This window comes from Apteryx rowi, unplaced genomic scaffold (assembly GCF_003343035.1).
Source record: "Apteryx rowi isolate R43461 unplaced genomic scaffold, aptRow1 scaffold_296, whole genome shotgun sequence".
Classification (NCBI taxonomy): Eukaryota; Metazoa; Chordata; class Aves; order Apterygiformes; family Apterygidae; genus Apteryx; species Apteryx rowi.
Window position 1 is genome coordinate 658,088 of NW_020449374.1, and position 27,901 is coordinate 685,988.

At 37.1% G+C, this 27,901-nt stretch overlaps 1 protein-coding gene across 13 annotated transcripts in view; it reads right to left on the reverse strand.

The window, feature by feature from the left end:
* ANO5 (anoctamin 5) overlaps positions 1-27,901 on the reverse strand; it is a 56,183-nt gene that overhangs the window by 21,650 nt on the left and 6,632 nt on the right. The window contains exons 2-8 of one of the 13 annotated variants that reach the window (XM_026069414.1): positions 24,192-24,236; positions 21,956-22,026; positions 16,009-16,047; positions 14,562-14,609; positions 8,875-8,916; positions 7,526-7,639; positions 1,112-1,180 (exon numbers count right to left, since the gene is read on the reverse strand). In XM_026069414.1, coding sequence (XP_025925199.1) covers positions 1,112-1,180; positions 7,526-7,639; positions 8,875-8,916; positions 14,562-14,609; positions 16,009-16,047; positions 21,956-22,026; positions 24,192-24,236 — 428 coding nt within the window. Of the gene's footprint in view, positions 1-1,111; positions 1,181-7,525; positions 7,640-8,874; positions 8,920-14,561; positions 14,665-16,008; positions 16,048-21,955; positions 22,029-24,191; positions 24,237-27,901 lie in introns of those variants that run through there. The other 12 variants (XM_026069413.1, XM_026069417.1, XM_026069416.1 and 9 more) reach the window with 12 other exon arrangements.

A 27,901-nucleotide genomic window follows, 5' to 3' on the forward strand; every position in this document is an offset into this window, starting at 1 on the left:
AAAAAAAAAAAAAAAAAAAAGAGGTGGATATCTTTACTGAAAAGCTTATCTGATTAGTCGATTCTCAATACAGATTGTTGCGTTTCAAAGCTCACGAAGGATTTTGAAACTACATTAATCTTGCATGCTGAATCCTGAACACTCTCATTACATTCTGCATTGGCAATAGAACGGTTTGCTGGGGGGCACTCGCCCCTTGGTGACCCACATGTCCTGCTTGCCACCATGTTGCATTGTAAAGCTCTTCCATTTCCTAGAGGGGGCAGTTTTCATACAGCAGAGCAGACCATACAAGTCTCCCTGCAAAAACTTATTATCAACAAGACCCATAAAGTGGGTTACAGCCTTGCAGCTATGAAAAGGAATAATCTTATCATAGCCCTCACCCCACAGCATATGTCATGTAGTGTTCTTCTGCGTATGTTGTATATACGTGCACAGGAGACTACAGCAATCAGATATTTTTAACATGTATCTCAGTGAACCCCTATTTGTGGATATTAAAGTCTAAACTTCATCAGAAGTTATTTTTCCCCACCCAATCTCTGGCAGAGAGAAAAAAAAGAAAAAAAGAAAAAGAGGATGATGACTGAGGAAGTCAGGATTGTGTGTTCTCCACACATATTAAGCAAAACAGTATTACCAATGAAATGTCCTAAAGTTGTCACACTGGGGTCTTTCCTCATCCTAATTACAATACCCAGTGGTCATGACTTCAAAATATGATACCAGTTGCTTCACTCAGCTTTGAAGAGGCTTAAGTGGATTAAATCTAGCTGTGAGTATACTTCCCATTTGCTTGGGTTTGAATTAGTTCACAGCTATTTTTCACTTCCTTTTTGTTACAGAATCAAATGCAATCACTTCTTCCTGAAACAAAATGGCTTTCTTCTCAAAACTCTTATGAACATATCTGGAAAAATAACTCAAAGATAGATGCATTTAGCTTGTTTCACTCAAGTTAGTCAAACTACTGACATCGGCTAGATTTCATTATCATAATCATTTATAAAATAATTTTTCTCACGGGGGAAAAGAAAAGATAAATTAGTAATTTGCAGATCTATTTCTTTGGTCCTAATTTTTCTTTTGTTTGTCTGTTTGTTTTTACCTTCTTGTCTTCTGTTTCTAGTTCCAAACCAGCCTTTTGCAGATTGTTCTCAAATTCTTTTCTTCTTTCCTAAAGATAAACAAAGACTTTAATAACTGATGAACTGGGGTAGTTCTTCTCCTTCATACTGCACTGATGAAGACCTCTTTAAACTATATGAAATTTGTAAAAGAAAGCAGAGCAGATAAAAATTGGCTGATGCATACCAATCCACTTCTGAGTAACGGCTAGGCCAGTGGCAACACAACATGAATTTTGTTCACTAGCAACGTGAGTGACTGTGGCACAAAATGGGACAGCCACTTGGTAGTTTAGGAAGAGTCTCATACACTATGCAAATTTGTAAACCAGCCACCACAATAAAGTCACAAGTCTTCAGCATTTCTGGGTCTTGGCAGGGGGGAACGTTTTACTGTTAAAGTTAAGCTATATGTTTTAGAGAAAATGGAAAAACTAGATAAACAGAGAGAAAAATTCTGGAAGGTTAGGAATGATCATTTATTGTTTGCAGGGATAGCTAATTACCAGTTTAATAGTCATTCCTGATGCAGATGTTCAAATACTGACTAAAGACAATGCAAATAATATACTTCATAAACAACCAAACTGTACAACTAGGTAAGAGTCTAAAGAATCATGACATGTAAGCCTACATATGCTTAGCTTGCATAAAGTCAGTGTGGACTTCATACAGAGGTCACTAAGCCAGTGCGTGGCAGTTGCGTGATGCGTCCATCTYTGTGTCAATGCTAATGACGCAACGAGTTGGGAATAAATCGGAGACCCTGAGGTTTACCCCTTTGAACTCTTTATTTTGTCAAGTAATTCCCAGGTAACAACTTTAGACAAGAACATTATCTTCCTCTCCTCTGTAGAATGAGACCATTTTCTACTCCTATTAGGAGATCCTATTAATTTTCTTTTAATTATATAAAATTTGCTGAAGAACTGCCAGGAGAAAAACAGAATTTATGTGAAATATTGAGCCCTAGCCTCATTAGAAAGCACTAGCAAAACTACCAATTGATTTCTAGCCAACAGCTGCAACACTGTGCGAGACGTGTTCTCTAGACTGAACTGTCAGCCCTACATAACATTTTTCAAACGTGCTTTGAAAAAAGTTTTCAGCCCATTTCCTTTTCCTGTATTTCTGCGAAGAGCAAGCTGCCTTATTTGTACTTGAGTTTGCAAAAACTACTCTAATACAGACTGAAGAACAGGTTTAAAGGTCCTCAAATGTACGCTAAATGTGTTGATATATTTACCGATAGTAGCCTTGCACTGTTATCTGTAATACCTGGTTTTGCTGAATATCAATGGATATTAAATTAGATACTGGCCTAGAAACTTAGTAAACATGATAATCCCTGTGTTCTCGTGCATGCTGGGGCAAATGCAATTCCATGCATTACTTTTTAATTCATCTACCCCACAAACATGCATATATGCACCTGTATAAACACACAGGAGAACTATTGTTTGCTGACCCACCAATCTTACAGAAAACAATACAACTTAAAGGTAATTTATGATTACATTCAAAGGTGGTATATAAAAGCTGACATTCAAGTCTAGTATCCAAAGCTATGTACTATTCTGGATTACATTTTCTCCAAACAAAGCAGACTGCCTTGCATTCTTTCCCTAGCAATCCTGAGGGAGATCCAAATGAGTCAGCACAGAGGACTCTCAGCCCTTAGAAACACTTACATGCCAGTTCCTCCTTTTTCTGCGCAGCTCAGTAATAGGCAGAGCCATCTTACTTATCTTTTCTTACCATGTACTTATTGCGATAAATTGCAGAACTGTAATAGAAATTATGCTGCTTTTATCAGCTTGCTTCTTCCCACTAAGTCATCTCCTCTGAAACACATATGCAGGTACTGTACATTCATGTACTCTCCAGGCACTGGAAATAACCATCTTTAAAAGGTAATCAACCTACTAAAAAAATAAGTTTCCCCTTTCTTGCCAAATACTTACTTTCTTCATAATGCCTCTGCCTAAGGCTTAAAATGGACAAAATGTAGCCTTGGGCCAGTGCTGTCTCGTTGATGCTGTTTGTTTAATAGGTACAACTTCACGGTCTGATAAACCTGAAAAGCCACACTTGGGGCATGTATTCTGGATTCCACAATAGACTATATAACTCCACTATCACAGAGGATAGAGAGAAGCAAAATAAACAGTTATGCTAGCCTAATACTAGTCTTCTCTAATCCCCTTCCTCGCATTTTAAGTACAGTTTTAAAAAATAATCTTAAACCTCTCTGAAGAGAAACCACATTTTCTGAAACCACRGTGGCATATATAGGACAGAATGCAACAGAGCATTTGCCTCTCCAACCACACCACTGTGGATATCTCACATACTAGTGCACAATAACTTTACCATCTAATGTACGCTTGAGCGTAATGAACCATCCTGATAAGATTAATAAAGCGAGGTACAAAGTCCAAAGGCACTAATATGCCCGATGCAGAGGCAACACTGCATGATAAATTACCTAAGGAAGATAGATAACTGTTATAAACCTGTTTCTTGATAATAATGTTGTTATTGCTAGTAACAGCAGTCAGCAAATAAAAGAATAAAATCATTTTCAAAGTTTACAACGTATCATTCTTTAATCAAAAGCCTCTTTCCCCTTGCTTTTCCCCTTCCTTTAGGCAAGGAGCTCCAACTGTTACATATCACAGTGCTCCAACGTATTCTAACCACAGTCTTGAGTAGGACACTGGGACATAAATATGAATTCTAGGAATATTACAGGACCATAAGGCATACATGAATTCTGCTCTTATTTGTACCCTGAGAAAACACAATTCACTTCACAGGATTCACACAGATGCACTCAATCTGAGTTCAGGCTGCCTACATATCTCCAGGTGACACCAGAGACATTTAGGAGAGACCACTTGCCATGTCACTTCCTTCAGTCATAAGGCTATAAGTAAAGGTTGATTAGACAGATGAGGTACCTGCACCCACCACAGCCGCTCAGGGGCTGCCCRTGGGGCTTGTGAGCATGTCCTGCATAGTGCTAGACACACCAAACACCTGCCTTTCCCAAGTACCAGCCAGGTTGCTCTGAAGCAGTGTGGGGAGGTGCCAAATTTGGACCAAGCCTCATCTTCAGCTGCCCCTGCAGAGCTGGGTACACTGCTTCTCCCAGCTGGCAGCCAAACAGTGTGCAGTAGGAGCACCAAGCATCGAATTTTTTGCTGCTCCTAGCTCCCTAGCTTTGGGCTATCTGGTGTCTGGGATAATGCAGAAGGTTCTGTCTGAGAAGATGAAAAGTGGGAAAGGCCTGGATAAAATTTCTGCTTTCTCTATCTCCATGCCCCACTAGAGACAGGCAGAGTTTGCTTCTAATAAAACACAGACAAGTTACTCCACATGGAGACTTCAGAGTTCTACTGCTCTGCAGTTCCCTATGAAGAAATGCATTTTTGGGCAATAAAGATCATGTCTTGGGCCTACATAAATAATTTGTTAGGTATTCTTTAAAAATTGTATCTATTTTTCCATATTCCTGTATTTCATAGATGGAAAAAAAAAATATTTCAGTCAATCTGCTAGAGGCACTGAGGAAAAAAGTAAATTGTCTCACAAAAATATAATCTTTTTTTTGTTTGTTTGAAGTGACTTTGTGGTTAGGATTTATGCATGTAGCTCATAGAAGGCACATTCAAAACAGAATTTAAGCTGCTTAAGCTGGAGAATTCCTGAGGAACATCACAGAACTTAACAAATACACTTGTTCTGCATGAAGCTAAGGGAGAAGATGAACATACTGCCTCTTACCCAAAACATCCATACCAGGGCTGTGCTGAAATGCACAAAGTTATTCATCTCATTCTTAGAAATGCAGAATAAAGCTGTTTTCCTTGAGACAAGGAAATAAAACCCTTTGTCACAACTGTTATTTTTTCTGTGAACGTTTCTATTCTTAGCTTTTCCATTTTGTCAAATCATTGTACTGCAGGAAAAGAAATTCACACTTCTTTCCAGCGACAACTGTACAATAACAAGTAAGTTATCTCAGACAAATTCCAAAGGCTGCACTGCATCAATATTTAAATTTTGTCCCCACAAAGGAGACAGCACAGTACTTCTGTGCTAGAAGGCCTGTATTAATTTACTGGTATACTCATTGTGAAAAGGCTTACACCGGACATAAATCCAGGGTAAATTTCATTTTTTCAGCAGATTTCCCAAGAACTCTGTGTAAAACTTAGTGTGCCCTAAGATTAATGCCTTCATGCCTGTCAGTTCTGCAATTGCAGAGGGAGCCTACAGAGCCACAGACCAAAGGCCTTCTTCCACAGAGCCATACATATGTTTGCTAGCAGCAGATGTATGCAGAATTAAATCTCAAGCCTTTTTGTAGACGTTCTACTCTTTTGCAACAGATGTATGTTTCTTCCTAGGTAGGTTCACTTTTTGTCTCAAACAGAAACCACAAAATAAGCTACTATTTCTTGAGCTTCTCCCCCACCCTGCTGCACCCCAGGAATCCTTTAGTCATTGACACCCTAGCTAGGTAGATGGTCTATCATCTGGCTAAGATCCTTGCCTCCCACAACGACCTATCAAGCAGCAGGTAAGAAAACTGCTACACACTATATGACTGACTAGAATGAACTTCTAGTTCATTTTTCCCTTACTACTTGAAATATTTGCTAAATAATCTCCCTTTCTTTCCTCATGTTATCTGAGCATGACTAATGGAAAAAGTTTGTTTATTGTGCAAAAAGTTTAAGAGTTTCTTCACATATTTTGTGGGGGTGTCTTTTTCTTCTCTCTGCGCTGAGTGATCTGTTCTTCCTTCTTTTTTAAATGCATTTTGCTTTATGGCAGAAGACAGAATCTGGCTAGGATTACAACCTGAAGAAGCCAAAAAAAAAAAATCAGGGTGGGACTCAAAAAGTATGCCTTTAAACCTATGGTTCCATAGCTATAAAGATATATTATATATATGTGTGTGTGTGTGTAGATCCATATATTAAGCTATTTGTCTATATAAGATATATTAAGATGCAGGGGTTGTGTTCTACACTAGATTGTATTTGCATATGAGTATAGTGAAAATAAGTGTTTAATGAAATCAGTATTTCTTTCACAGAGAAATGTAATCAGTAATTTTATTGAACAGCCCAATTTTGTAGTTTTTGTTCAAAGGAAATTATCATTTTTAATTATGAAACATTTTAATACTACAACATACAGGCAAGAAATGTTCTTTACTTCAGAGCTTTAGTTTTGATTGTGATTTTATTATAAGCCTCAGTATAATTACACTTTTTCAGAAAGCCTCATCTTTCAGAATAATGGGATTACCTGAAAATGAAGGCTTTTGCCATTTTTAAGAACAAACTTTTGTGAATTTATTGCAGAGACCAGTTTGTAAGCATATCCTCTCCTGGCTCAGAAAGAAGGCAGAGAAACAAAAAGAACTAAAATGCCTACTTTTTTTTTTTTTTTAACTTATGCTTTATATAAGTTTATTACTTCTCTTGACTGCAGCTCATAATATTGGATTTTACAGCATGAACAAACAGCTTGAATTTACATATTGTCCAAGTTAGACCTCAAATGTCAGTGTGAGCAAGGAACAAATACCTACGTCATTTATTGATTCCTCCTGACCTATTGTTACCATTCAGGCAACTGGCTCTTGCTGGGAACTTCAGGGATGATCACTAACTGGCATTGTGGAGAAAGCCTGTACCTTGTGTCCTGCTGCACAGGTGGTCTCTTTTCACAGACACTTTAAATATCCTTCTAAAAGAATGAGGACACTTACGTAGTGAGCAGGCCAAACACTGCCAAAACCTCAGGGGAGAGATGATGAGATTGTTTTACTCAGAGTATAAAAAAATTAAAAGGGAAAATTGCATGGATTCAGTGTTGCATCTAAGAATCTATTTCTGCTCTAACTGAAGTCAAAGGAAGAAAAAAAAAATCAAAACATAGTCCATTTATACAATATAAATTATTTTTATATCTTACTTGGATAATGTTTTACTCATTTAGAAGAAACCTCCTTCATTTACCACTGTTTACAGACATGGTTTCAGCAACAATACAACTAATTATAAGATAGTTAAATGAAGACAGTAAAATCGTTTGCATTACTTGGCATTAAACTGTTTGTATAATATACTGACCAGCTTAAATAATGCAGAGTCATCAATTCAGTAAGTTAAACCCTAAATATTTAGTAAGATTAGGTCCAAAATGAAGAAGAATAATTTACAGAGATTTCTGTATATAGAATGGCTTTTAACAGAGCTATAAATGTTTGCAAAGTTCAGTTCCTACCAAGTACAGTGATTTGAAAGGCTTGGCAAAGGATATTCAGGTTATGATAAATAAGAATTACAAAGATGCCATAAGAAGCAGCTTACCAACTTTTTTTCCCATTCTTTATTAAGATCGTCCACATAGGAGAGAACAAAATCAATTCGACGGATACCATCCCTGAAGAAAATAGAATCTTTGCTTTCATGTCTTTTATCAATCTGTGGAAAATACAGGGTTCTGATTAAAAAAGAAGTCAAGTATTGCTGTTGCTCAAAAAAACCCCCCCCACACACACACACACAACAAAAGACAGAATAGTTTCCCCAAATTGCTTCAATTTTTCAGTTTCTTCATAGCTGAAGATGTACTTGGGCAAGATTTAACAATGGCTTCACCCAGTTGAAAATAACTTAAAAATTAATTGCCTATACACCCATGCTACGTATATTTATTCTTCTTATAGCAGTCGTCTATATGTTAGTGTGGTAATGCCTGTGAACAATGCTATCATTTATTCTTTCACAGATTTTGGAATACATCAGAAATGATCAAGGAAAGTGTTATCTGACAGTATGATTTTTTTCTGCAAAGTTAGTAGGAATGCCACTCCACACAAAAGCAGATTAGGGCACAGTTCAACTTAAAGCAGGTAGCAAAAGGTAAAATCCATGCATTTCATTTCCATAAAAAGGTTCAACCAGCCACCAGATAGAAGTGTGTCCCAGCAATGATACTTAGGTGATCACATACAGAATTAGCACACAAACTATACACAGGTTACATTTCATAGGATGCAAAATTGGGTACTTGCTTTCTTGGGGCTGGGGGGGGGGAGGGAGAAGACTAATAAAATGTATCAATTCAACAGAGAAATTAGTATTTCAACTGACCCATTAAGTTCATAGTTTCATTTATCAGCATGCCAGAATGTTGTATTAATAACATTCATCTTTGTCAATGAGTTAGGCTACAACAATTAACATTACATCAATACAGACGATTACCTCATTGTCCTAGGAAAGCTAACGACATATTAGGGAATATTATTTATTATTGTGTCAGTATTTATCTCTTCAAATTGTTGACAAGACTTCAGCTTCTTACAACGAAATGCTCTCCATAGAGGCAAACACTCTAGTCTAAATTTAAGTCTATGCTGAGGTAGGTTTTTTTTAGCCACACCCATCAGCAGAAGTGGTATGTATTTACGTAGGACTGAATTTGGTTTTCATTTTATTAGGTTAGGAACAAAACACAAATGATTTACACAGGGATATGTCCGTCTCCTCCCTCTTAAACTGTATAGAGATGCAAGTGAAAAAGTTCTCTGAAAAAGCACAAAGTATTTGTAACTGTGAACGTGGCTCCCAATTAACAAGAGGCATCACTCAGTGAAGCATGTTATTACTGCAGCCATCCAAGCCACTTGCAATATCGTTCATCACTGTTTTACCCTGAGACGTCGCTTCAGGAACAGATTATATCTCCTTCCAGTCTGCTGGAATAACCAACAAGTCGTTAGCGAGCCCCACTGCTCCTCGCCAAGCCCCACACTGCAACTGCTTCAAGCCCACACTCCACCCCCAAGTAAGCTTAGTGAGAAACCTGTGTGCTTAACAAAGCCAAGAAACACCCCCAATTATTAGGAAAAACACAGCCATCCACAGTCTGACTAATATCTTTATCTTTTATTAAAAGAAAAGCAGCACTGGCATTCACCGAGATAATAAACTCAGGTATTTTAAAATAATGACCCCCTCCTGCTAATTGCCATTATTTGGCTAATTAAACAGGTTAAAAAGGGAAAAATAAAAAAGTTTTTTTGAATGTAATACAAATGCAACAACAAAAAACAAGCACTGGCTAATGAATGGAGCATACATGTTCCTCTTATACTCATGTTTTATTGGATCCTGTGGAACATAAAAAGAAAAATGACAACCATGTAATTCCAGAGCTGACAAAATTATATGCAATAATATCCACGTATTACAGAACATGCATGTATTTTCAAACAGGCTGAAGTTAAAAAACAAAAAAAACAAGAAGACACCCTTCTTGTTCCATAGTTTTGCACAACTTAATGCATCTTCCACAGAGACACTGACAACTGCTGAAACAAGATGCTAGCCTATTTGGACCATCCACGCATTCCGATGAATTCCTGTATTTCTGCAGCTATACTAGTCTTTGGGAGATACAAAACACTATTTTGCAAATGAAACTAAAAAAGAAACACACTATAATTATTTATTCCCTGAAAGTGTTGCAATCCTCAGTCTTCACTATCTGGCAATTCTGTTTTTTTCTTGTGAAATATTTAGAGCAGACCAATTAACATAGGCTACTTCAAAAGAATTGAAATCAGGACAGTACCTCAGAAAATGCTTTTGCTTCCATATACTGTACATGACCATGTAAAATTAAGAGGCTCACAAAAATCACGGAATCCATGAAAAGAGAAAGTTAACATTTTCTAAATTCTTTTTATTTTGTGCCTTCAGTTCTGTTTGTACAAATAACTGACAACAAGCAATTTGCAATTGTTTAGATGTGAATTTGGTTAGTATACAGAACCACGCAGAAATCTACACAGCGCTAGCAGTACTGTAATTATGCAGCATTTAAATAATTGAACCCCAAAGTGTATTTTAACAACTTACAAAATTGAGAATCTGCCTAAAAAAAAAAAAACAAAAAAAACCCACCGACACAACCACCAATTTAAGACGACAAAGGCTTTGTCCTAGTGAACTATCAAAAGCCATAAACACAAAGAAAAATAAAATGAGCTCAGTAATATTCACTTAAAGCTCCTGCCAAAGGCAAGTTTCCCAAATTCTTCAGGTAGCATAGTTATAATTCAGTCATTCCATACAGTTAAAATAATATTTTATCTTTAGTGTCAAAGTCTTCTGGTTTTCTAAAATGTATCAGAATCCAGTTCGCTGTCACTGAAGTTTTGCTTATTAATTTAGGTATGTGAAGATACAATAGTTTATTTTTGGATCTGGTTTGAGAAGGGGAATACTCATCAAATCTTTCTCCTTCTAAACATATAATTACTCATYACAGAAAAATGACAGGCCCAATTATTAAACTCAAATTATTCCTTCCCATTTTGCTGTTCTTTGATTTCACAACAAGATCAGTCTTGCATATTCATGCAGTTTTGTGCCTAAATGTAAACTTATACACCTAAAAATATATAAAACATTGGTAAGTTGCACTGGTTGCACAGATGAACCATAAGACATGATGGATTACTAAATTTTACTTTTTAATATCTCTTTGCCGAACTGTGATCAAAATGCTTGATCTTAAGACAGCTTACAGGTATTAAGTTAAGCCACCCCCCACCACAGTTAGCAGATACCCCACTACATTACTTGTATATCTCTGGAATACAAGTATCTGAATTAAAATTTCCCAAAGTAATACATACAGCGAGTAGAAGCTTCTGCATAACTGCTGTCCTCAACTACCCAATGAGAAATTACAGGAAAGGTCAAGTCAGACTTCTCAGAGGCACACAGCAAAAGGAGAAGAGGCAACAGTCTCAAGTCCCAGCAAGGGACATGCCTGCTCAATAAAAGGGAGTGGTTGAACAGGTGGAACAGGCTGCCCAAGGAGACAGCGGCATCTCCATCCTTAGAGATTTTCAAAACTTGACCAAGCAACGTCCTCAGCAAGCTGATCTAACTTTGAAGTCAGCCTGGTCTTGAGCAGGAGGTCGGACTAGAAGACCTCCAGAGCTCCCTTCCAACCTAAGTTATTTTATGGTTCTATGAAAGGATAATACTGCAAATGTTCAACATTTACCAGTGCTTTCAAGAGTTCTATAAATCCATCAGCTACAAAGTAAATTTATAGTTCAAAAGCCTGTTCAAAAAACGTTTTCAAAAAAATGGAAAATATCCTCCTGTTTTCCTGTAGTAACACCAGTTTTAAAAGTCTAATCATCTCTGTAAAAACTAAGTGACTTCATAGCATTCGGACAGATTGGCTAATTGAACACAAACTGCCTACCGTACAGGGCTGAATTTTCCTTTTATGTAGTTACATAAGTGCAAACTTACTGGATAACTCATATGGAGTTATATTAATATTCACAGTTTATCCCATATTGTTAACTTCTACCTAGACATCCACCTGAGGTTAGCATGCTGGACTACGTTCAGCTAAACAACAATCCAAATAACACTACAAGTAAGTGTACTGCAATCTTTATATTAGATATAAACTGAAGTCCCATGGTAGGAATGTCCAATTGGAGGAGAGAGGTTACAAGAAAGACTAAAATGTTAGTATCAAAATAAAGCAAGCCTAGTCCCAGACAAAGGAAAAGTTGCAACACACCGTGTTCAGTTTTGCCCAAACTGATTTGGGTAAAGTGAGTAAATGCTGGCCAGTGGTTGCCACCCTCTACTTACACTCTAAAATCCAATCCTTTAAATTTTGTCACACCACTAAATACTTCACGAACAGGCCTTCACTACCTCATCCCCACAGGGGGTTTAGCTATGCTTCTCCAGATCCAAAGCAAACAAGCCAGTCTCCACTAATGGGAGAGGGGAAAGCAAACTGCTGGATGTGGCATCAACCACTAAACATCGTAACAGAAAGTGCTTCAGAGAAATGACTTCGCATTGATGCTGAGTGACAGACTGTGGCAAATATTTCCTTAGCCTTACTCACCCACCAAAATGCACAGGTGTCTGACCTTGGTTAATTCAGTCAGCTATCCTTCAAGGGTCTGACTGAATGATAGTACCTGAACAGCGAATATATTTTGCAGATGCCACTATATCAGGCATGAATGATTTAATCCTGTATATTCTCACAGGATTCAGAGAGAATTTATTTCTGGCCATCCACATAACCTTACACACTGCTTAGCACAGCTCTCTCCTTTCAGGCAACCAAGTTTCCTCCAAACTCACCTTGCTACTAAATATCCTAGCCATCTCCATGCCTTCATGTTAGAAGATGGAGCAATTTTGCTTAGAGCAATACTTTTCAGATTAACATTCAATCAGAAAACTRCAAGGTTCTTAGGGGACTGCATTCAGAAAAATGCTTCCCAAATTCAATTCTCTCTCCCTCCAGAGTTTAACATGACACAAACGTCCAACCTTGCAGAACTGGGACTTCAGGTTCGGCGGTCAGCTTCCTTCAGCTTCTGTTTTTTGCATCTCAGAGTGAAAAAGATCCTCTGGAGCAGTAACCAAAGTAACAGAGCAGTAACCAACACTAACCTAAGACCAAGGAACCTGAAAAATTACATTCAGTAGAGTTATAGCATAATGAAGAATCTCTAGCTATGAATGGAATTGGTATAACTGGTATGCTAAAAGGTTTATCAATGGTATTATCCCCATCAGCACATCTAAGAGGTATACAGTCATAGTCCTACATCGCCAGAAAAGTGAAAAGTCGCCGAAGTTACAAAAAGAGGGGGGAAAAGAAAAAAACATTGTTTTGCAACATTTTGCATGCTTACCTGATATGGTTTACAAACGAAATATTTATTTACCTGCAATCACCTTCGATAATCACACAGCTAATTAGTTATTGTTATAGTCAACGTGACAAACCAAAATGACTGTATTACAAAGCAATTAGTTAATTCTTTATAAATTAACAATCCACTGCAGAAATATTTCCAGAATACTGAAATGCATGAAAATATAAGGGTTTGAAAGCTGCATCAAAATAAAATATCTGCATAATTGAAAGGACAAGAAATATTCCATGGCTTAAAAACAAAGTTATCACCATCCCTTAGATTCCAAGTTTGCACAGAACATTTATATAAACCTTTACACAGAATGAAACACGGATTAAAGTTCTGCTATGCTAAATGTACTGTTCAATAAAATTTATTTCCAAGACCAAAAAAACTCCCATAAATGTATTCATACAACACATGCAAATATATAGGCACTCCACTAAAAATCAAAAAGGCAAATTCCACTTTTGTTTATCAACAGTAACTTCAGTTCTTATTATACCAGAGATGAATTTTGCATAAAGTTCCCGTCAATAGTCTTCCTTTGAGGAGTCCATGTAACTAAAATGCTTATGGACTTCAAAGAAGAGCATAAAACAACTCTTAACACCATACATGTCCCAATTTCCAGTTATGCTTCATGCAGGCTACAAACTTATAGACAAAAAATATTCCATTAAAAAAGAAAACATGAGTTTGTTGGAGCTGAATTTTACAAGCTATTTTTGCACCTTACTACATTTGTCTTACAATTTTGAACTACATTAAAATCTGAAAGCTTGGAAACATGCATTTCAAAGCTGTTTAAGATACCAAGTTGTTCACACTAAAATTTAAATGCATAGAGGAAACCTCTCTGGATAAAAGAGGACATTAAACAAGAGCAAAACAAAGAGAAGAAAAAATAAAAACTATGCTAAGAGGAATATGTGTTAGTGTAAGACACCAGAGCCCAATGTACGCAAGCAGACAAATTTAATATACCTCAGCATGTACTTCTCCAGTTATCTTAATTAAAAWTTTTTTTTTCTTCTTTGAAAGAATAATAGGTATTTAAGTTTTCTGGTACATTTGGTAATTAATACAATTCTCATGTTTGATAATTTCAATGAGAGGATATTTTGAGCCTTTCCTTATTATTTACTGAAATAACAAATGCATCACATATCAAATATCAGTGTTTATTTCTTGCTCTTTGAAACTTTTTAAAGTATCATGCTGACTGAGACCTGCAGATTATTATAATAAAAGGAATCCTGCATATGTTAATAACACCATAAGCAGAATATATTCTATATCCCATCAAACCAAAACAATAATGAAAAAGCAAAACTTTCCAGTTTTTTCCACCAATGGTTAATTTCTCAGTTTTGCCTATTTGCTGTGTGAACCCTTTCAATTTGCCTGAGTTTATCAATTAAGCCATCACATTATGTGCTCATGGGGCCATTTACTAGGAATAAACTTGAAAACCATATTCATTTTTATACGCTTGAAAAACACAGTTATTTTTAGAAGGATGGCTTCGAAACTGGAAAATTTTTTTGTAAGGGACTTTTTGGCACACAGCAATAGAAGACGCCACACAAATTCATGCAAGGAAGCATGAATATTTTTTTACTGCTTACCACTTGATGATCAGGGATGAGTAAAGTAGTCTCAGTGCTGTTTAGGCCCTGCCAGTGGTATTGCAGGAAAAACATAATGTTGTTAGTGATGACTCAAAGAATGCTTTTAAAAAAAAAAAAAAAAAAAAAAAAGGCTATTTCAGAAGAAACAATGTAGCTTCTGGTTTAAATTGGTGAAAAGCTCTTCTAGGTTATACTTGGATTTTCAGCCCAGATATCAGAAGTTTAAACTAATCTCTACTTTCTCAGATCAACTGGCTCTCCAAACTACTATCACTGACTTTTACATGGCCCATATTGATTTTTAATGATCAAGAACAACTTTTAAGAGAAGTTATACAGTATTCCTCAGCATTTCCATTACAAAAGTTACAGCCCGTAAGCAACTTGACACAGATTACAAGTTTACAAGATGATAACGACCAACTGATTAAAAATATCTTTCTTGTTTGAATTTCAAAAGCAAAAGCATACAGAGCAAGTACTGTTGCAGTTGCATTCAGTACATTTGTGATGCCACTTATTTAGCTATACTTTCAAAGCAAAATTATACCATGCACACTGAATGGGAACAAATATGATGAAATTTATTAAGTCTCCTAATGTAAGCAGGGCAAATTCTTATCAGTCATGATATTGGTTATGCTAATGAGACTTGGGAGCACTTCCCAGCTTCTAATTCCAACACATGCCAGGTGAGGCCCTAGCCTGATTTTAACCGTACAAGATCTGGGTGCACATTATTTCGTGAGTGTGGGCCCGGAGGGAGCTGCAACGTCCTCTGGCCAGAGTCTGCAAAGCATCCATTAACTATTTGGCATGCTTGCCCCACCACTGTAGGATTAGTTGCATGACCATGGAATTTTGGCATCAGGCTTTACTAATGGAAAGGATAAGGGTTTGCAGTATCTAAATCTATTAGTTAGTAATTTCTCACAGCGTTGTTTCATATTTGCTTCTGAAAATGACTCTGAACAGCCAGGTATAGGCAGTGCAACTGAACAGCAGGAATGTGGGAAGAAAATACAGCGCTTCTCTATGCAGTGGAAACAACCTTCAGCAGTAACAGAATACTGACATCATTTCATGATTTTATCATTATTTATTGGTTTGGGGCTGTAGTACTTCAAAAAGACCGTTTCCCAAAATCCACTTTTCACAAAATAGTGTATTAATTTCAAAATTAGAAATTAAATGACCAATTTTCATTTTTAATCAATCTTGTTCACTTTTTCTCTTCTATTAAAATTTTACTTTAGAAAAACCACAACAGTTCATTTGCATAATTTTGTAAAACAAACACGCTATTTTTGTTCCTGCTTACACTGTGAGGGAACAAACAATGTCTCTCCATTCTTTGCTGATGAGGCCATTCGAGTGCTCATCTAAATAACAAAAAGCATCCTTTTCATAATTTAGTCAAACACACACAGGAAGATCAATCTACCTGTCTTTTTCCAGGGAATCCACAGAGAGAAGAGAAGCACTGCAAATAAAAATAACAACATTGTGCTCTTATCCCAAGGTATTCTGAACTCACTAACCCTCTTGTCACTGATGCTAATGGAAAAACCTGTGCTATTTGTGGAGAAATAGAGGTTGAGACACTTAAGTGGAAAGTTTTCTCCAATTATATTCTGAAAATATCTGCCCTGTAAAGTACTGTACAAATTTGTGAACAATGAAAGTGCAGTCTTGCTTTTCCTTGCTCCCCGGAGGATTTATGACCCCTTCATTTCACATAGGCCCTTCCTGTGCAAGCTGACACCCTTCTATCTCCCTTTCCCTCCAGGGCCCCTCAAGTTTCCTCCTCATACTCCTTCCACTCACAGCTTTTCATATCCACGATCAGATGTAAATATAGGCTTTAGCCACCTACTGGCCTTCAGATGCTGCCCACATTGCTTCACTCAAAGATAGTATTTTAATACATTTAGCAAAAATCTAAAGTGAAGGATGAAGACATACAGCAGGCACAGTCTAGCTACTGAAAACCCTTTTTACATTCCTATGCTTTCTGTAAAATACTTTCCTGTGAATCCAGGGAACTTACCCTGCTCTGCAATTAACTGAAGCCACAAGGTTTAAGTATTGTAGAACTGCTGATATCCAACATACCTTTTCCTCAACATTTAAAATGTGAAAACTTTTGCAGTGATGCCACTTTTGGATTATATGCCCAAGTGTGTACAGCACAGCAGGCTTCAATCCTGAGAAAACGTAACCCCAAAACGAGAACTAAACACTCCTTTCAGAAACACTCAAATAGTCTAACTTTGTTTAGATGAAAGTCAAGAATGAGAGTTTGGCACTGGTAGCAGCAGAGTTCAGCTGGTCCTTAGCGTTTGGAATCCTAACTTGTACATCTTTGGCACATCCTCTCTCTGAAATACGCCTCAGGCTATGTTTCGTAGTTACACTTAAAAAAAGCCTTTGAGTGTTTCTTTCTAGATGCTGAAATTAATTTGGTCCATTTTCACAATATTGTGTTTTATGTTCCTTTCTACACGGAAACACTGCTCTAAATTGAAATATGAACAAGCAAGAAAGTAATGAGCATTATGATAGTGTTTCTTCAGAGAGAAAAACCATTCATTTGAGATAGACAGGTAAAGATCTTGAGCTCCTGCTTGCTCTCATAAAAAAAGTTCATGGGCCATACTGCTAATGCTGGTAAAATGCACTGCTTTATGCATTTGCTGGAGCTATAACAACTTCTGCTCACAGCCTGGTTTAAATAAAGGCTGCTGGTTCTCAGATCTTCTCACAGTCAAGTTTATGCCACAATACAGGAAAATCACAACTAGCAGAAATCCTGATTTAACAGAAATTTCCAGTGAGCATTTCTTTGGTGGGAAATTGCTACAAAAGGTGAAAGTTTAATACATTATTCTGCAAAAGAGAATTTAGTTTCTCACAGCTAGAATGGGGCACAATCCTGCAGCTTCACTTGGAGAACAGTGCCACTGCTCTTTGAGGTTGATGAACTTGAGGTACACGCAGCAGATATACATAGCAAATACTGTAAGTGATTTTAAACTTCTTCATTGGAATAGGAGACAGATAAATATTCCAAAGTATTTGCATCTTACAGATGTTGAGAAATTGCCAACTAGTTAGTGACTCAATCGCCAACAAGATCTGAGTAGTCTTAAAATTATCCCACTTGAAAGGCCTAAAATTTTACTTTCAGGAAATTACATACAAATTGTAATTTTTAATCTTTCTTCTAATCCTTAAACAAAGCATTTCATTGACCTTCTTCCCTCCTGAGAATTGAAACTCTGTTTTGCCAGTAGCCCTCATTGCCATTACTTGGAAACTTCATCAAATAATTAGATCACTGAAAAGAGATGCAACATGCTATCAAAATATATCTGTACCACTATATATTTTCTAGTTCTATCTCTGCATGAAGTACAGTGGAAAATTATATTCTCAGCTTTTATTTCATTCATTTTCAAAATTGCCTGAGAGGACTATCAGAGGCATTTATATATCCCTTGAAACAGGAATTCCATAAAACCTAAATCAGCTAGAGTCTTTACAGAATCAATTAGGAGGGCTGCTGCCTATCCCTATCAGGAGTGGTTGTCTGTGAACCACTGCTTTAACAGTCACAATTTGAAGCACAGTTCCCTTTGCAGCTTCTATTTAAAAGTACTCCTATCGTAACTCCTTTCTTTCCTCTCGTTTGCTGAAAAGCTCTCCATGCCTCTCTACACTGAAAGCATCTTGAGATGACTCATGATTTAAAGCTTCTAATATGAAGGGCTGCTGAATTCTAAGTAATCCTGTTTCTTTCATCCTTCTGGGACACTGACTGAAGAAAAATACGGAGACTCAACAAGAAGTAGATAAAAGAGAAAACAAGAAGGTAAAAAATAGAGAACAAGATGAGGGCACAAACGCAAAACCATGAGGAAGGACTAAATGCATCACTGATGGTAACTACTAATGCTTTTTTAAGACTGGAGTTCATCTGACTTGTTTYGTATATATTTCTGGCACACTTCACTTACTTATTCAACTTTTTTTTCATTTGACTTGCAATCATTCCTTGTTCAGGAACGTTACAAATTACAAAAGGAAAAATTATTTCACTGAATTACAGATAGGTAATGTTTTCTGTTCTCCGTATTTAAATTCAGAATCTTCTTTCCCTCCTTTGCTAGATCAACAGTACAAGCAATAACTTTTTCTCCCTTCTGCTGAGCAGCATGCTATTACTTTATGTGTTTTTTTCTTTTCCAAGAAGACAGCCAAGACAGCCCAAACATAATGAAGCTGCGACATGTAAATTCACTTAAACACTGCCACTGCCCCTTTTACTCATCAATTCAATTTCTGTTTTTAAATTCCTTTAATTATTTAAATGATTTTAAGACTTTGAGTGTTAACATTTTCCTACTGCAGTGTAGTTTTTGGTGAAGTAACAAAGAAAGTGGTACACAAGAGCGAGTTAGGTGTATATGACTAAGGACTCCTTGGCAAACCCTATTAACAGGCCTATCACAGGAGTACATTCATAAAATAGAAAAATACACTATCTGCCAAGAACAAGAACACAACATGTTGACCTGAGCTCAAAAGGGTCTTGGTGGAAAGAGGGAAGGAGGAAGAAGAAAAAAAAAGAAAAAAAAAAAAATCACAGACTGACTTTTATGCCAGGGTGGTTTACCCTACTGAACTTCCCTGGAGTGCATTAAGGATGATGAAGGCAGGCTAGGGAAGAACTGAGAGAAAGGAGATTCTTCTGGTTTGTAGAGAATAAAACTGAATTTGTGACAAAAGATGAAGAAAAAGGATTAGCATTATATGAAAAATCTGGGCTATGTTACTGTTGGAATGAATTCATGGAAAGAGACTTCATAGATTTCAGCTGAATATCCAAGACATTAATCTCCCTGAGCCAAGGCCATCACAGCTGATTAGACCGTTAAACTGGGCAAGAAGATTAAAAGTAGCTGTGTAACTTCTATGTCTGGTTAATGAACACAAAGTGAAAAATCAGSTAAATGAGACCATCTTAAGGGATACGGGATAGGAGGATGCAAAGCACAGAGAAGGTACTAACTCAAATGTAAGCAAGCATCAGATAACCAGCTCACCTGGAGAAACAAACTGTATGTAAAATCATTAGAAATTTAGGTTAGGTCCAAGAGAAAGATCTGAGTTGCAGTCTGGGCTACCAAACAGAAACTTGAACTGTGTGTGCAGAAAGTGAAACCAAACAGGGGTACCACAAATGCTCTAGAAGAGCAATCTTTACTGGAAAACAATTGCTGAAAGAAATATGATTTTAAAAGGAAAAAAAAAATCAGAGTATCTATATATGGTTTAAAAAAAACTGATCAAAGAGAAACCTGGAGTCCTAGAAAACTAAAGCTAAGTTTTCCAGAAAGGAGAAACTGCCAAATATAAGCAGAACTAAAACAAATATCAAAAGGTCCTTTAGTGTTATAAATAAAAAGAGCACAAAAAGCAAGTGGACTGGAGGCTGACATGCAATGACAATGTTTTCAAAACAAAATGTGTTCTAAACCTAATACCCAGATCCCATGAATACTTTGTTTTGGCTTTCATTATGCGAAACAAAGATACAAATGCAAGATAGCCGAGAATCAATTTTTAGAAACTGAAATTATCATAATTGAGACTGAAACAAGACTCAACAGCTTACTGAACTCTAGGGAGAAAACTAAATAAGCTCCATTTCAGAATACTGAAAAAATTAGTAAAACCAATGTGCTATGTCTTCCTGGTGGAGAGGGCAGGAAATCAGTGATCTGGTCAACTACAGACATATTAGCGTGACAATACTTTGTGATACCTCACAACAAATTACTAGGAAAAATAAGGAACATACCTAAGTAGAAAACGAGAGAAAAAGCAGCACAAATTTACCAAGGATAGATTGTGCAAAGGCAACCAGATGTATTTTTCATAAGGAGGCTCATTTCCCAGACAAGAAAGTGCTCAAGATCAAAGCATCTCCTCCTTTTCTTCTCCATCATGCATCTTTGACCCTTAAACAAGGTTCAAATCCTATGTCCCCAAGATATAAGACACATGGCTCACATCCTGTCTTCCATGTTCCCTCCCTTCTCTCCCTTCTCACATGAATTCTTTCAGATTTTGGTGAAATAGGTCATCTCCATCTGCACACAGATGCTCAAAAGAACTCAGAATCAGCTTCAGACTCTGCTGTATATCATGGTATGATGGTTCATGTCATAATTTGAGATCTTATCTGCCCAGGTTTCAGCGAAACATTTGATATGGCTGTTCAGTGAAAATTTTCCTGAAGAAAAGATTAGTACAAGAGTCCTCCAACAGACTGAGAAGTAGCAAAGTCAAAATACTAAGCATTTTTAAGATAGAATTTGGTAGATCTATAAAAATATTTATATGATACGGTTGCATGTGATAGCGAGACACAGATCTGTGTAATCTAGGAAACACTTTTGAGTTCTGTCATTTCACAGGACAATCTCTCCTTTTGCTTCTTAGAGATAGGTGATGAAATGTTTTACACTTAAAGTTCAGCAGAACAACCAGTTTGCCAACACTCAATTCGATAGATACCATTTCAGATGAGTGCTCACAGTCAGTACGAGACTGCATATCAGCGGAGCAACTATCCCTATCTTCCTCTAAAAACATAATAATAATAACCATAATAAAGAAATATTATAATGAAGAAATTAAAATAAAATGCTGATTTCAAGACCGTGTACCTTTCAATGTTATTTTTATATCCGTTTTTTAATTGAATAGTAAACATACACCTCCATCTATTTAAGATAGTGTACTGCATGTACTGCAATGAGGTACTGTGAGAAATGAATGGCTGATGATGGTTTTTGGATTGCATATGTAAGAAGAGGTAATTCTTATAGCCAAACCTTCATTTAGCTTCTCATAAATCTTGCTGCACTCTTAAAAAGTTCCTAGAGCACAGGGATACAACAGTGCCCCGATTTTCCCATCAAACCAGTAATGTAACACACAACATAAAAAGAATGCTGGATTTGTGCAGGAGCATTATGTTTTTCCAATTGCCAAAACATTGTATTATCATGTGATTCTTACTTCAGATTGGTATTAGAAATACTGTTAAGCCCATGCTKTTTTCCACTATTGTTAGTACTGATGCTTTGTAAAGTCTTTTGTAAAACTGTGTAGCAGTGTTACTTTCATGGCTTTGCTCCTTAAAAACACTAGAGGAAGAAAACTTGTACATGGATAAATATGTAAGTAACAGAGAATCAAAAAAAAAAAAAAAAAAGTTTTTTAGAACTAGTATGATCTTTCACAGTATTGTTCCTCTTTCTTTCCACCATTAGTATTTACAGATTTGCAATGTTAACACTGGGTGCACTGTACCTTACCTCAGAGCTGCTTGGGATTTCTGATCCTGTTGTTGAAATAGTTTCAACTAGAGGTCCATTGCATTCTTCTCCTAAAGAACATTGAAAGAAAGATTCACATGCATATATTCCTTTTCACATACAGGAATATTTTAAAAGGAGGAAGTAAAACTTCAAGGCGCCATACAACAAACAACCAAAAGCGACAGCTGGGAAATAATACTCAGCTACRTAAAGTCTTAAAGAATGATTCTTTGAAGGGAAGAAGAATGCTGTGAGACACAATAACCTCAATCTGCCCAGGCTAGCTGTAACCTTGCAGTCATATAAACAAATTTTTAACGCTGACAGTCAAACAAAATATGCCAGCATCATGTATTCAAGAAAAGAAATTTTTTTCTTGCTTCAAATGTCTGATTGGTTCATATATACAAGGGTCACACAGTGGGAACTGTGCTGCCTGAATTCTGAAAGTTCAATTATCTCTGGGGTTGTTTGCTAGAAACTGAAATCACCTTTTGCAGCTAAGGGATCAATGGTGTATAACCCTGACATGTCACTACATATTATAGATGCCCACATAATGGAGGCATAATGAGAGAATCAAGAATAGTAACATCAGCTTAAATTACTAGACTTCCTGTTTTTTAAAGCAAAGTCCTTAATTTTAACAACAGCACTATTTCTGGAATGACTTTCCCACAAATAGCTTACTCCACCCATTATTTAAATGTTAACATTACAGGGGAAATCACATTGAATAATGGTCCTTGTAATTTATAACTGTTCATTTGATGTGAAAAGAAACTGGTCAATGATATAATACAGCATTCAGAAACATCTTCATTATAACACATTTAAAGTTGCTGCATGCTATTCTGTTAAAGCAAAATATGCCTGCAGAAGTCTGTATTAGATATCTCACAATTTGAGCACATAAGTTTTATTTATGCACCTGTAGAAAGGTATTTGCACATGCTGATACAAGTGTGGAGACCTGTGTCAAGTCACCTCTAAAAAGTTAGTGTAGAAGTAACTGATTTAGGCTCATTCTTCCTACCCAGCGGTACCATAACAGCTTCAGGGACTACGCTCTTTCTGAAACACAACACCGAACRCTGAAAAGGTTTAAAGAAAAAGCTGCAGCATGGAACTGAATTTAGTTCACTCCCCAAAGCACAAACATTCAATACCCAAGATAAACAAATGGCACGTAACAGGAGAGTATCACAATAAGAACATGGAAGTCCACTTGAAAATGACTATCAAAATATTCAGATTAATTTACTTCAGAAATTGTTTGTACAAGAACATTCCTACGAGAGGCTGGCTTCAGACAAGGCTGGCTCTAAACATAAGCAAACCAGGCAGTTGGCTAAGACAGCAGACTGCTGGCTGATGAAAGAAAGGGAGCATAACATTCATGCTCAATGCCTGTTTGCCCTATACTGCTGGAAAGCAGGTTACCTGCTGCTGCTGCTGCTTTAAAGAAGGTAGCAAGGCCAGGGCCCAGGAGCCATAAGCTCAAGTTCTGGGGATCTTCATCAAAAGTTCTGTCACAATCCTCTGTGACAGAAGCAGCCTGACACTTCATTTCTGGGGTAGCAAAATTCAATTTTGCCTATGCTGCTGAGAGAACTAAGACTCTGCAGCCTAGAACAGCAGTCCTCAGTCTTATATTTTCTGGATTACCATTCCTACAGTTGTGAAAGTTTAACAAGTTTAACAAGCATAATTCAGAGTTTTACTTTTTTAATGCTCTTTCAATAAGAAAGTGGATTACTTATGCAACTTGTGAAAAGGAATCCGTTACTGCTTTCCTGGCATCTCTGATCTAGGGGAATAAAACAGAACAATCCAAGTAAAGCACACAAGAAGACAAAAGAGAGAATGCAAAACATACGATAAATGAGAAGTACCACATACTCAAAATAGTCACTCCTTGAAAAGCATATAAACATGTTCCTAAACAGCAGGAGTGTGAGAAATGTATGTCCACGTCATGTGGGAAGGTGTAAAGGAGCCACAACACAGAACTACAACATGTACCACACTAGGAATGGAGATGCCTGGTAAGTTCTTAACCATGAGAGCAGCCCATAGATAAATAAGAACTGACTGTAAATCACACTGCAAAAAAACTTGATTGTGTGTGATATCAAGGACCAAAGCTAAAGCCTGATTCCCAGAAGCTCTCAGCAAACAAAAGCTAACAGACGACACACACAAGAGGGAGGAAAGCTGGTTAGTACAATACCTTCTGACCGCCATGGCTTGAACTTGGTGAGAGTCACAATGTCATCTTTAAAGGAAAAAACATTTCAGTAAAAACCAAAAGTCTTTTGAAGAAAAATCCACTTTGAACATTAGCCCATTAAATAAGTCTCCTCTCTCCTTTACCATAAAACCACTATGTCCAAACAAAAGAACAAGCATTAAACCCAAGGATTATGACCTACACAAAAAGCATGGTGCAGGTTCCCCTTGAAATAACAACATTCACCTTTCTGTCCAGGTACCATAAGGCACCATATTCAGCAACATAAACAAGGATGTCATTTGCCCATACCAGCAGCAGGGAGGGCTGCAGAAGTTTCCACTAGCCAAGAAAATGCTTATAGAAAAACACTTCAAGAAATTACATCTTCATATCTAAAGAGGGAGTACAACAATATTTTGATAAAACCACCATAGTTAAGGGAACCGTCTTGCTCTTCAACACTACGTGCTCCACTGTATGTAAGAAGATCTAAAAAGTCTGCACACCAAAGAAGAATGAGGACATCCACTGAACATAAACGGCCCTTCGATGCAAAATTCATTTGAACAAGAGATGCAGTCACTCCTTGCGAATAATTTGTTCAAAATTAAGCACAGAACAACACTGTAACTATCAGAATCCATTTAAGTAGTTTCAAATATAAATAATTTTGTTTCAAGTTATTGCCCTTTCACAGGCATGCACATGTCATACCAGAAAAAAAATGCCTCTTTCCCAATGAGGCCATTATCTCCAACAGCCTTACAGTTCTGCACAAAGCTATTCATAACTCCTTAAAAACAGGAGTTTGGGGAGTTTGCACACTACTGGCAATGACTGAGCTTCACATGGCCTACAATTTTGTAGTATTATTAACCTTCATTGCCCCAAACTACACCCTATTACAGGGCAACCTAGTTATAAACATTCAATATGTCATCTGCAAGGATTACAGAACTTTTCTCTTTCAATTACAGACCTGGAAGATGAGAGCAACAGTAATCCAAAACAGTTCAGAGAAATCAACATTCAGAAGGGAAGACTGGTGAAGATAATCAGGACTGACTTGGTCTTTCAGAATACATGTGATTTACTCCACATAAAAAGGTACCTTTACTAGTGCACTCCTATGATTTCTGTAACAAGCACGAAAAACAAGGCTTCTTGTGTAATGCAATGATTAGGCATTCCAGACTAGTAAATTTGTTCTAACTGCATGAACCACTTTTCACAAAAAACATCAGTTTTGCCATGTGGAAAAAGAAATAACAGGAAATTAATTGCACATCCGGCCCAGCCAGTAAGACTCTAACATCTTTAACAGCACCCAACTGGCAATTTCCCTGGACAATGACGATCTGTGTCACTCCAGCATCCTCAGGGAGAGCTGGGGTATAGAGGCTGATGGGAAGAAAAAAGCATGGCCAACGATGCTACACTCAAAATATATTCAGGCGCTGAGCAACTGGCGTGTAGTTACTGCAGTCTGGCATAGTTTAGAGCAACTCTGCGTCAGAATACAGACTAAGACAGGGCATTTTAAAGTTTCCCTTTCTTTCAACTTCTAGCACCCTGACTCATCCACACCAAGTAGAGCTCTTGCACAGATGACAAACCAGCTAGAAATTCTCACAGTTGCATCTCACTCCACGTATTGCAATGAGTCCTTAAAAGGTTTATACCTCCCTCTGGCACAATATGAAACCTGCCAGAATTTTTAGTAACCTCCCTCTCTTCCACTAGCGCTCATTTTTTAATGAATCCTCACACTTCCTTCAGCAATTTTTTGCCATCTTCCACCAAAGCAGAAGCCTGAGCTTTGAGACAGGGCCTAGAGAATGCATGCACAATCTGATATTTAGAACCGGATTTGCAGAAGACAGCAAATGAGTAGAAAGCCAATTAAGTCAGCAAGCCAAAAYGCTGAGGGCGGAAGTGTCTTGCATCGTCCTTCCCCCTCCCCGGCAGGGAAAAGCAAAGCTCTCTCACTCAGTATTCATAAATGGCTTAAACATCCACTGCAACAGTGACAGCTCCTAGGTCTCTCCTTCCAAAACAAACACCTTAAACATGGAAGTAAGGGTACATAGTCTCAAGGGCTCAATCAACCTTTAATCAGGAGCACCTACAATAGACAAAAGTGAATATCAGAGCTTGAAATAAATAATGCAGTTGAAATGCCCCGTCAATTCAGAAGACAAGGCATGCAAGACTAAAGCATTACTGATAGCCACATTGAGAAACATACTGGTAGATGGTAGGTATGCTTCTGCTAGTAAAATTTAAACATATTAGGTGCTTCTAGAGCCAAGTGGCAGCTGAATAGATATTTTAAGGATCAAACTTTTGATTTTGCTGCTAAAATGAGAAAGTCATCTACACTTGCATACTTCGGACCTCTGGTAGATCTATCCCAAAGGAAAAGCCAGAGCCAGAATTCTTAGGCAGGAGCTAACAAATTGTTTATTGCTTAGCAGAAAACAGTATTATTACTAGTACCATTATTATTTTATTATTTCCAAAATACTGCTTCTATATACTTCCATGATTTTTTCAGACATAGCAATAATGTCCCTTTCAGTCAGCAGAAACTTTTGGACTTGTCAGATTGTTCTGCATTCATCAGATACCTTTGGCACATCAGTTTATACACACACATATATATATACACACAACCAAGCAATGTTTTGATGTTTCAGCTGAAACAAAACTAACAAAACCAGATTTATATTTCAGCTGTTATGAAGCAGCTGCAACTGCTTATGAAGCAACTACAATGACATTTTCTAATATTCACCATTACCAAGTAGTTAAAAAAAAAAAAAAAAAAATCACTGTGGGATTGCTGTTTGTACTTATCAACTGGGACTTACTGATTTCTATCTTGACCTAGGAGTTCAGTTCAGCACTGAGTCACTAACAAAAATGCATACTCAACAAATACTTCTCCAGAATAAAGCCACTCATTCCAAGTAATCTTCAAAAATGAGCATTTTAAGTGCTTGCATATCTAAAAAAATATGACTTTAAAATGATTTAACTGTATTTATATACCCATTGACCACAACCTTCCAGCTCACATAATGTACACACCCCTGCTCTGCAGTGACACAAGCTGCTGCACCCTGGTTTCCYAGGATTGCTTCCTGGGACTGGAAGGGAACCATGGTACACTGCCTAGATTCCTGCCCTGGATGACTAGTTTGCCTGGGGAAATTGAGGACCCACCTAGTACACTGGCTCCTGAGCCAGTACATGTTACTGCTTCTTAGCAGTACAGTTACTATTTCTGGCGTCATTGCAAGAGCAGTGTCTGTACTCTTCAACCAAAAATTCAATCTCAAGATTATYCTTGAAGTGGTGGTTTAGACACATTCAGAGCTGCTCCTAAAAATTTAAATGTATTCCTTAGCAATTAAAACATTAAGTTTTCAGTAAATCCAAGATAACTTAGTAGGAACCTTTTAAAAGTACTTTATGACTTTAAGAAATAATCATACGGAAGTTAACAAGTCATACCAAGCTAGTTGTGCTTTTTTTTTTTTTTTTTTAAATCCTTACATGTACACATGGACACAAAGAAGAAAGACAAAATCTACCACACATCAAGAGATTCAGGAAAACATGTTTTTTACTAGACACTGCACACTTAATCTAGCAGCAGTCAGTAATATTGAAAGAGAGGGATACATCTTCAAATTAACAGA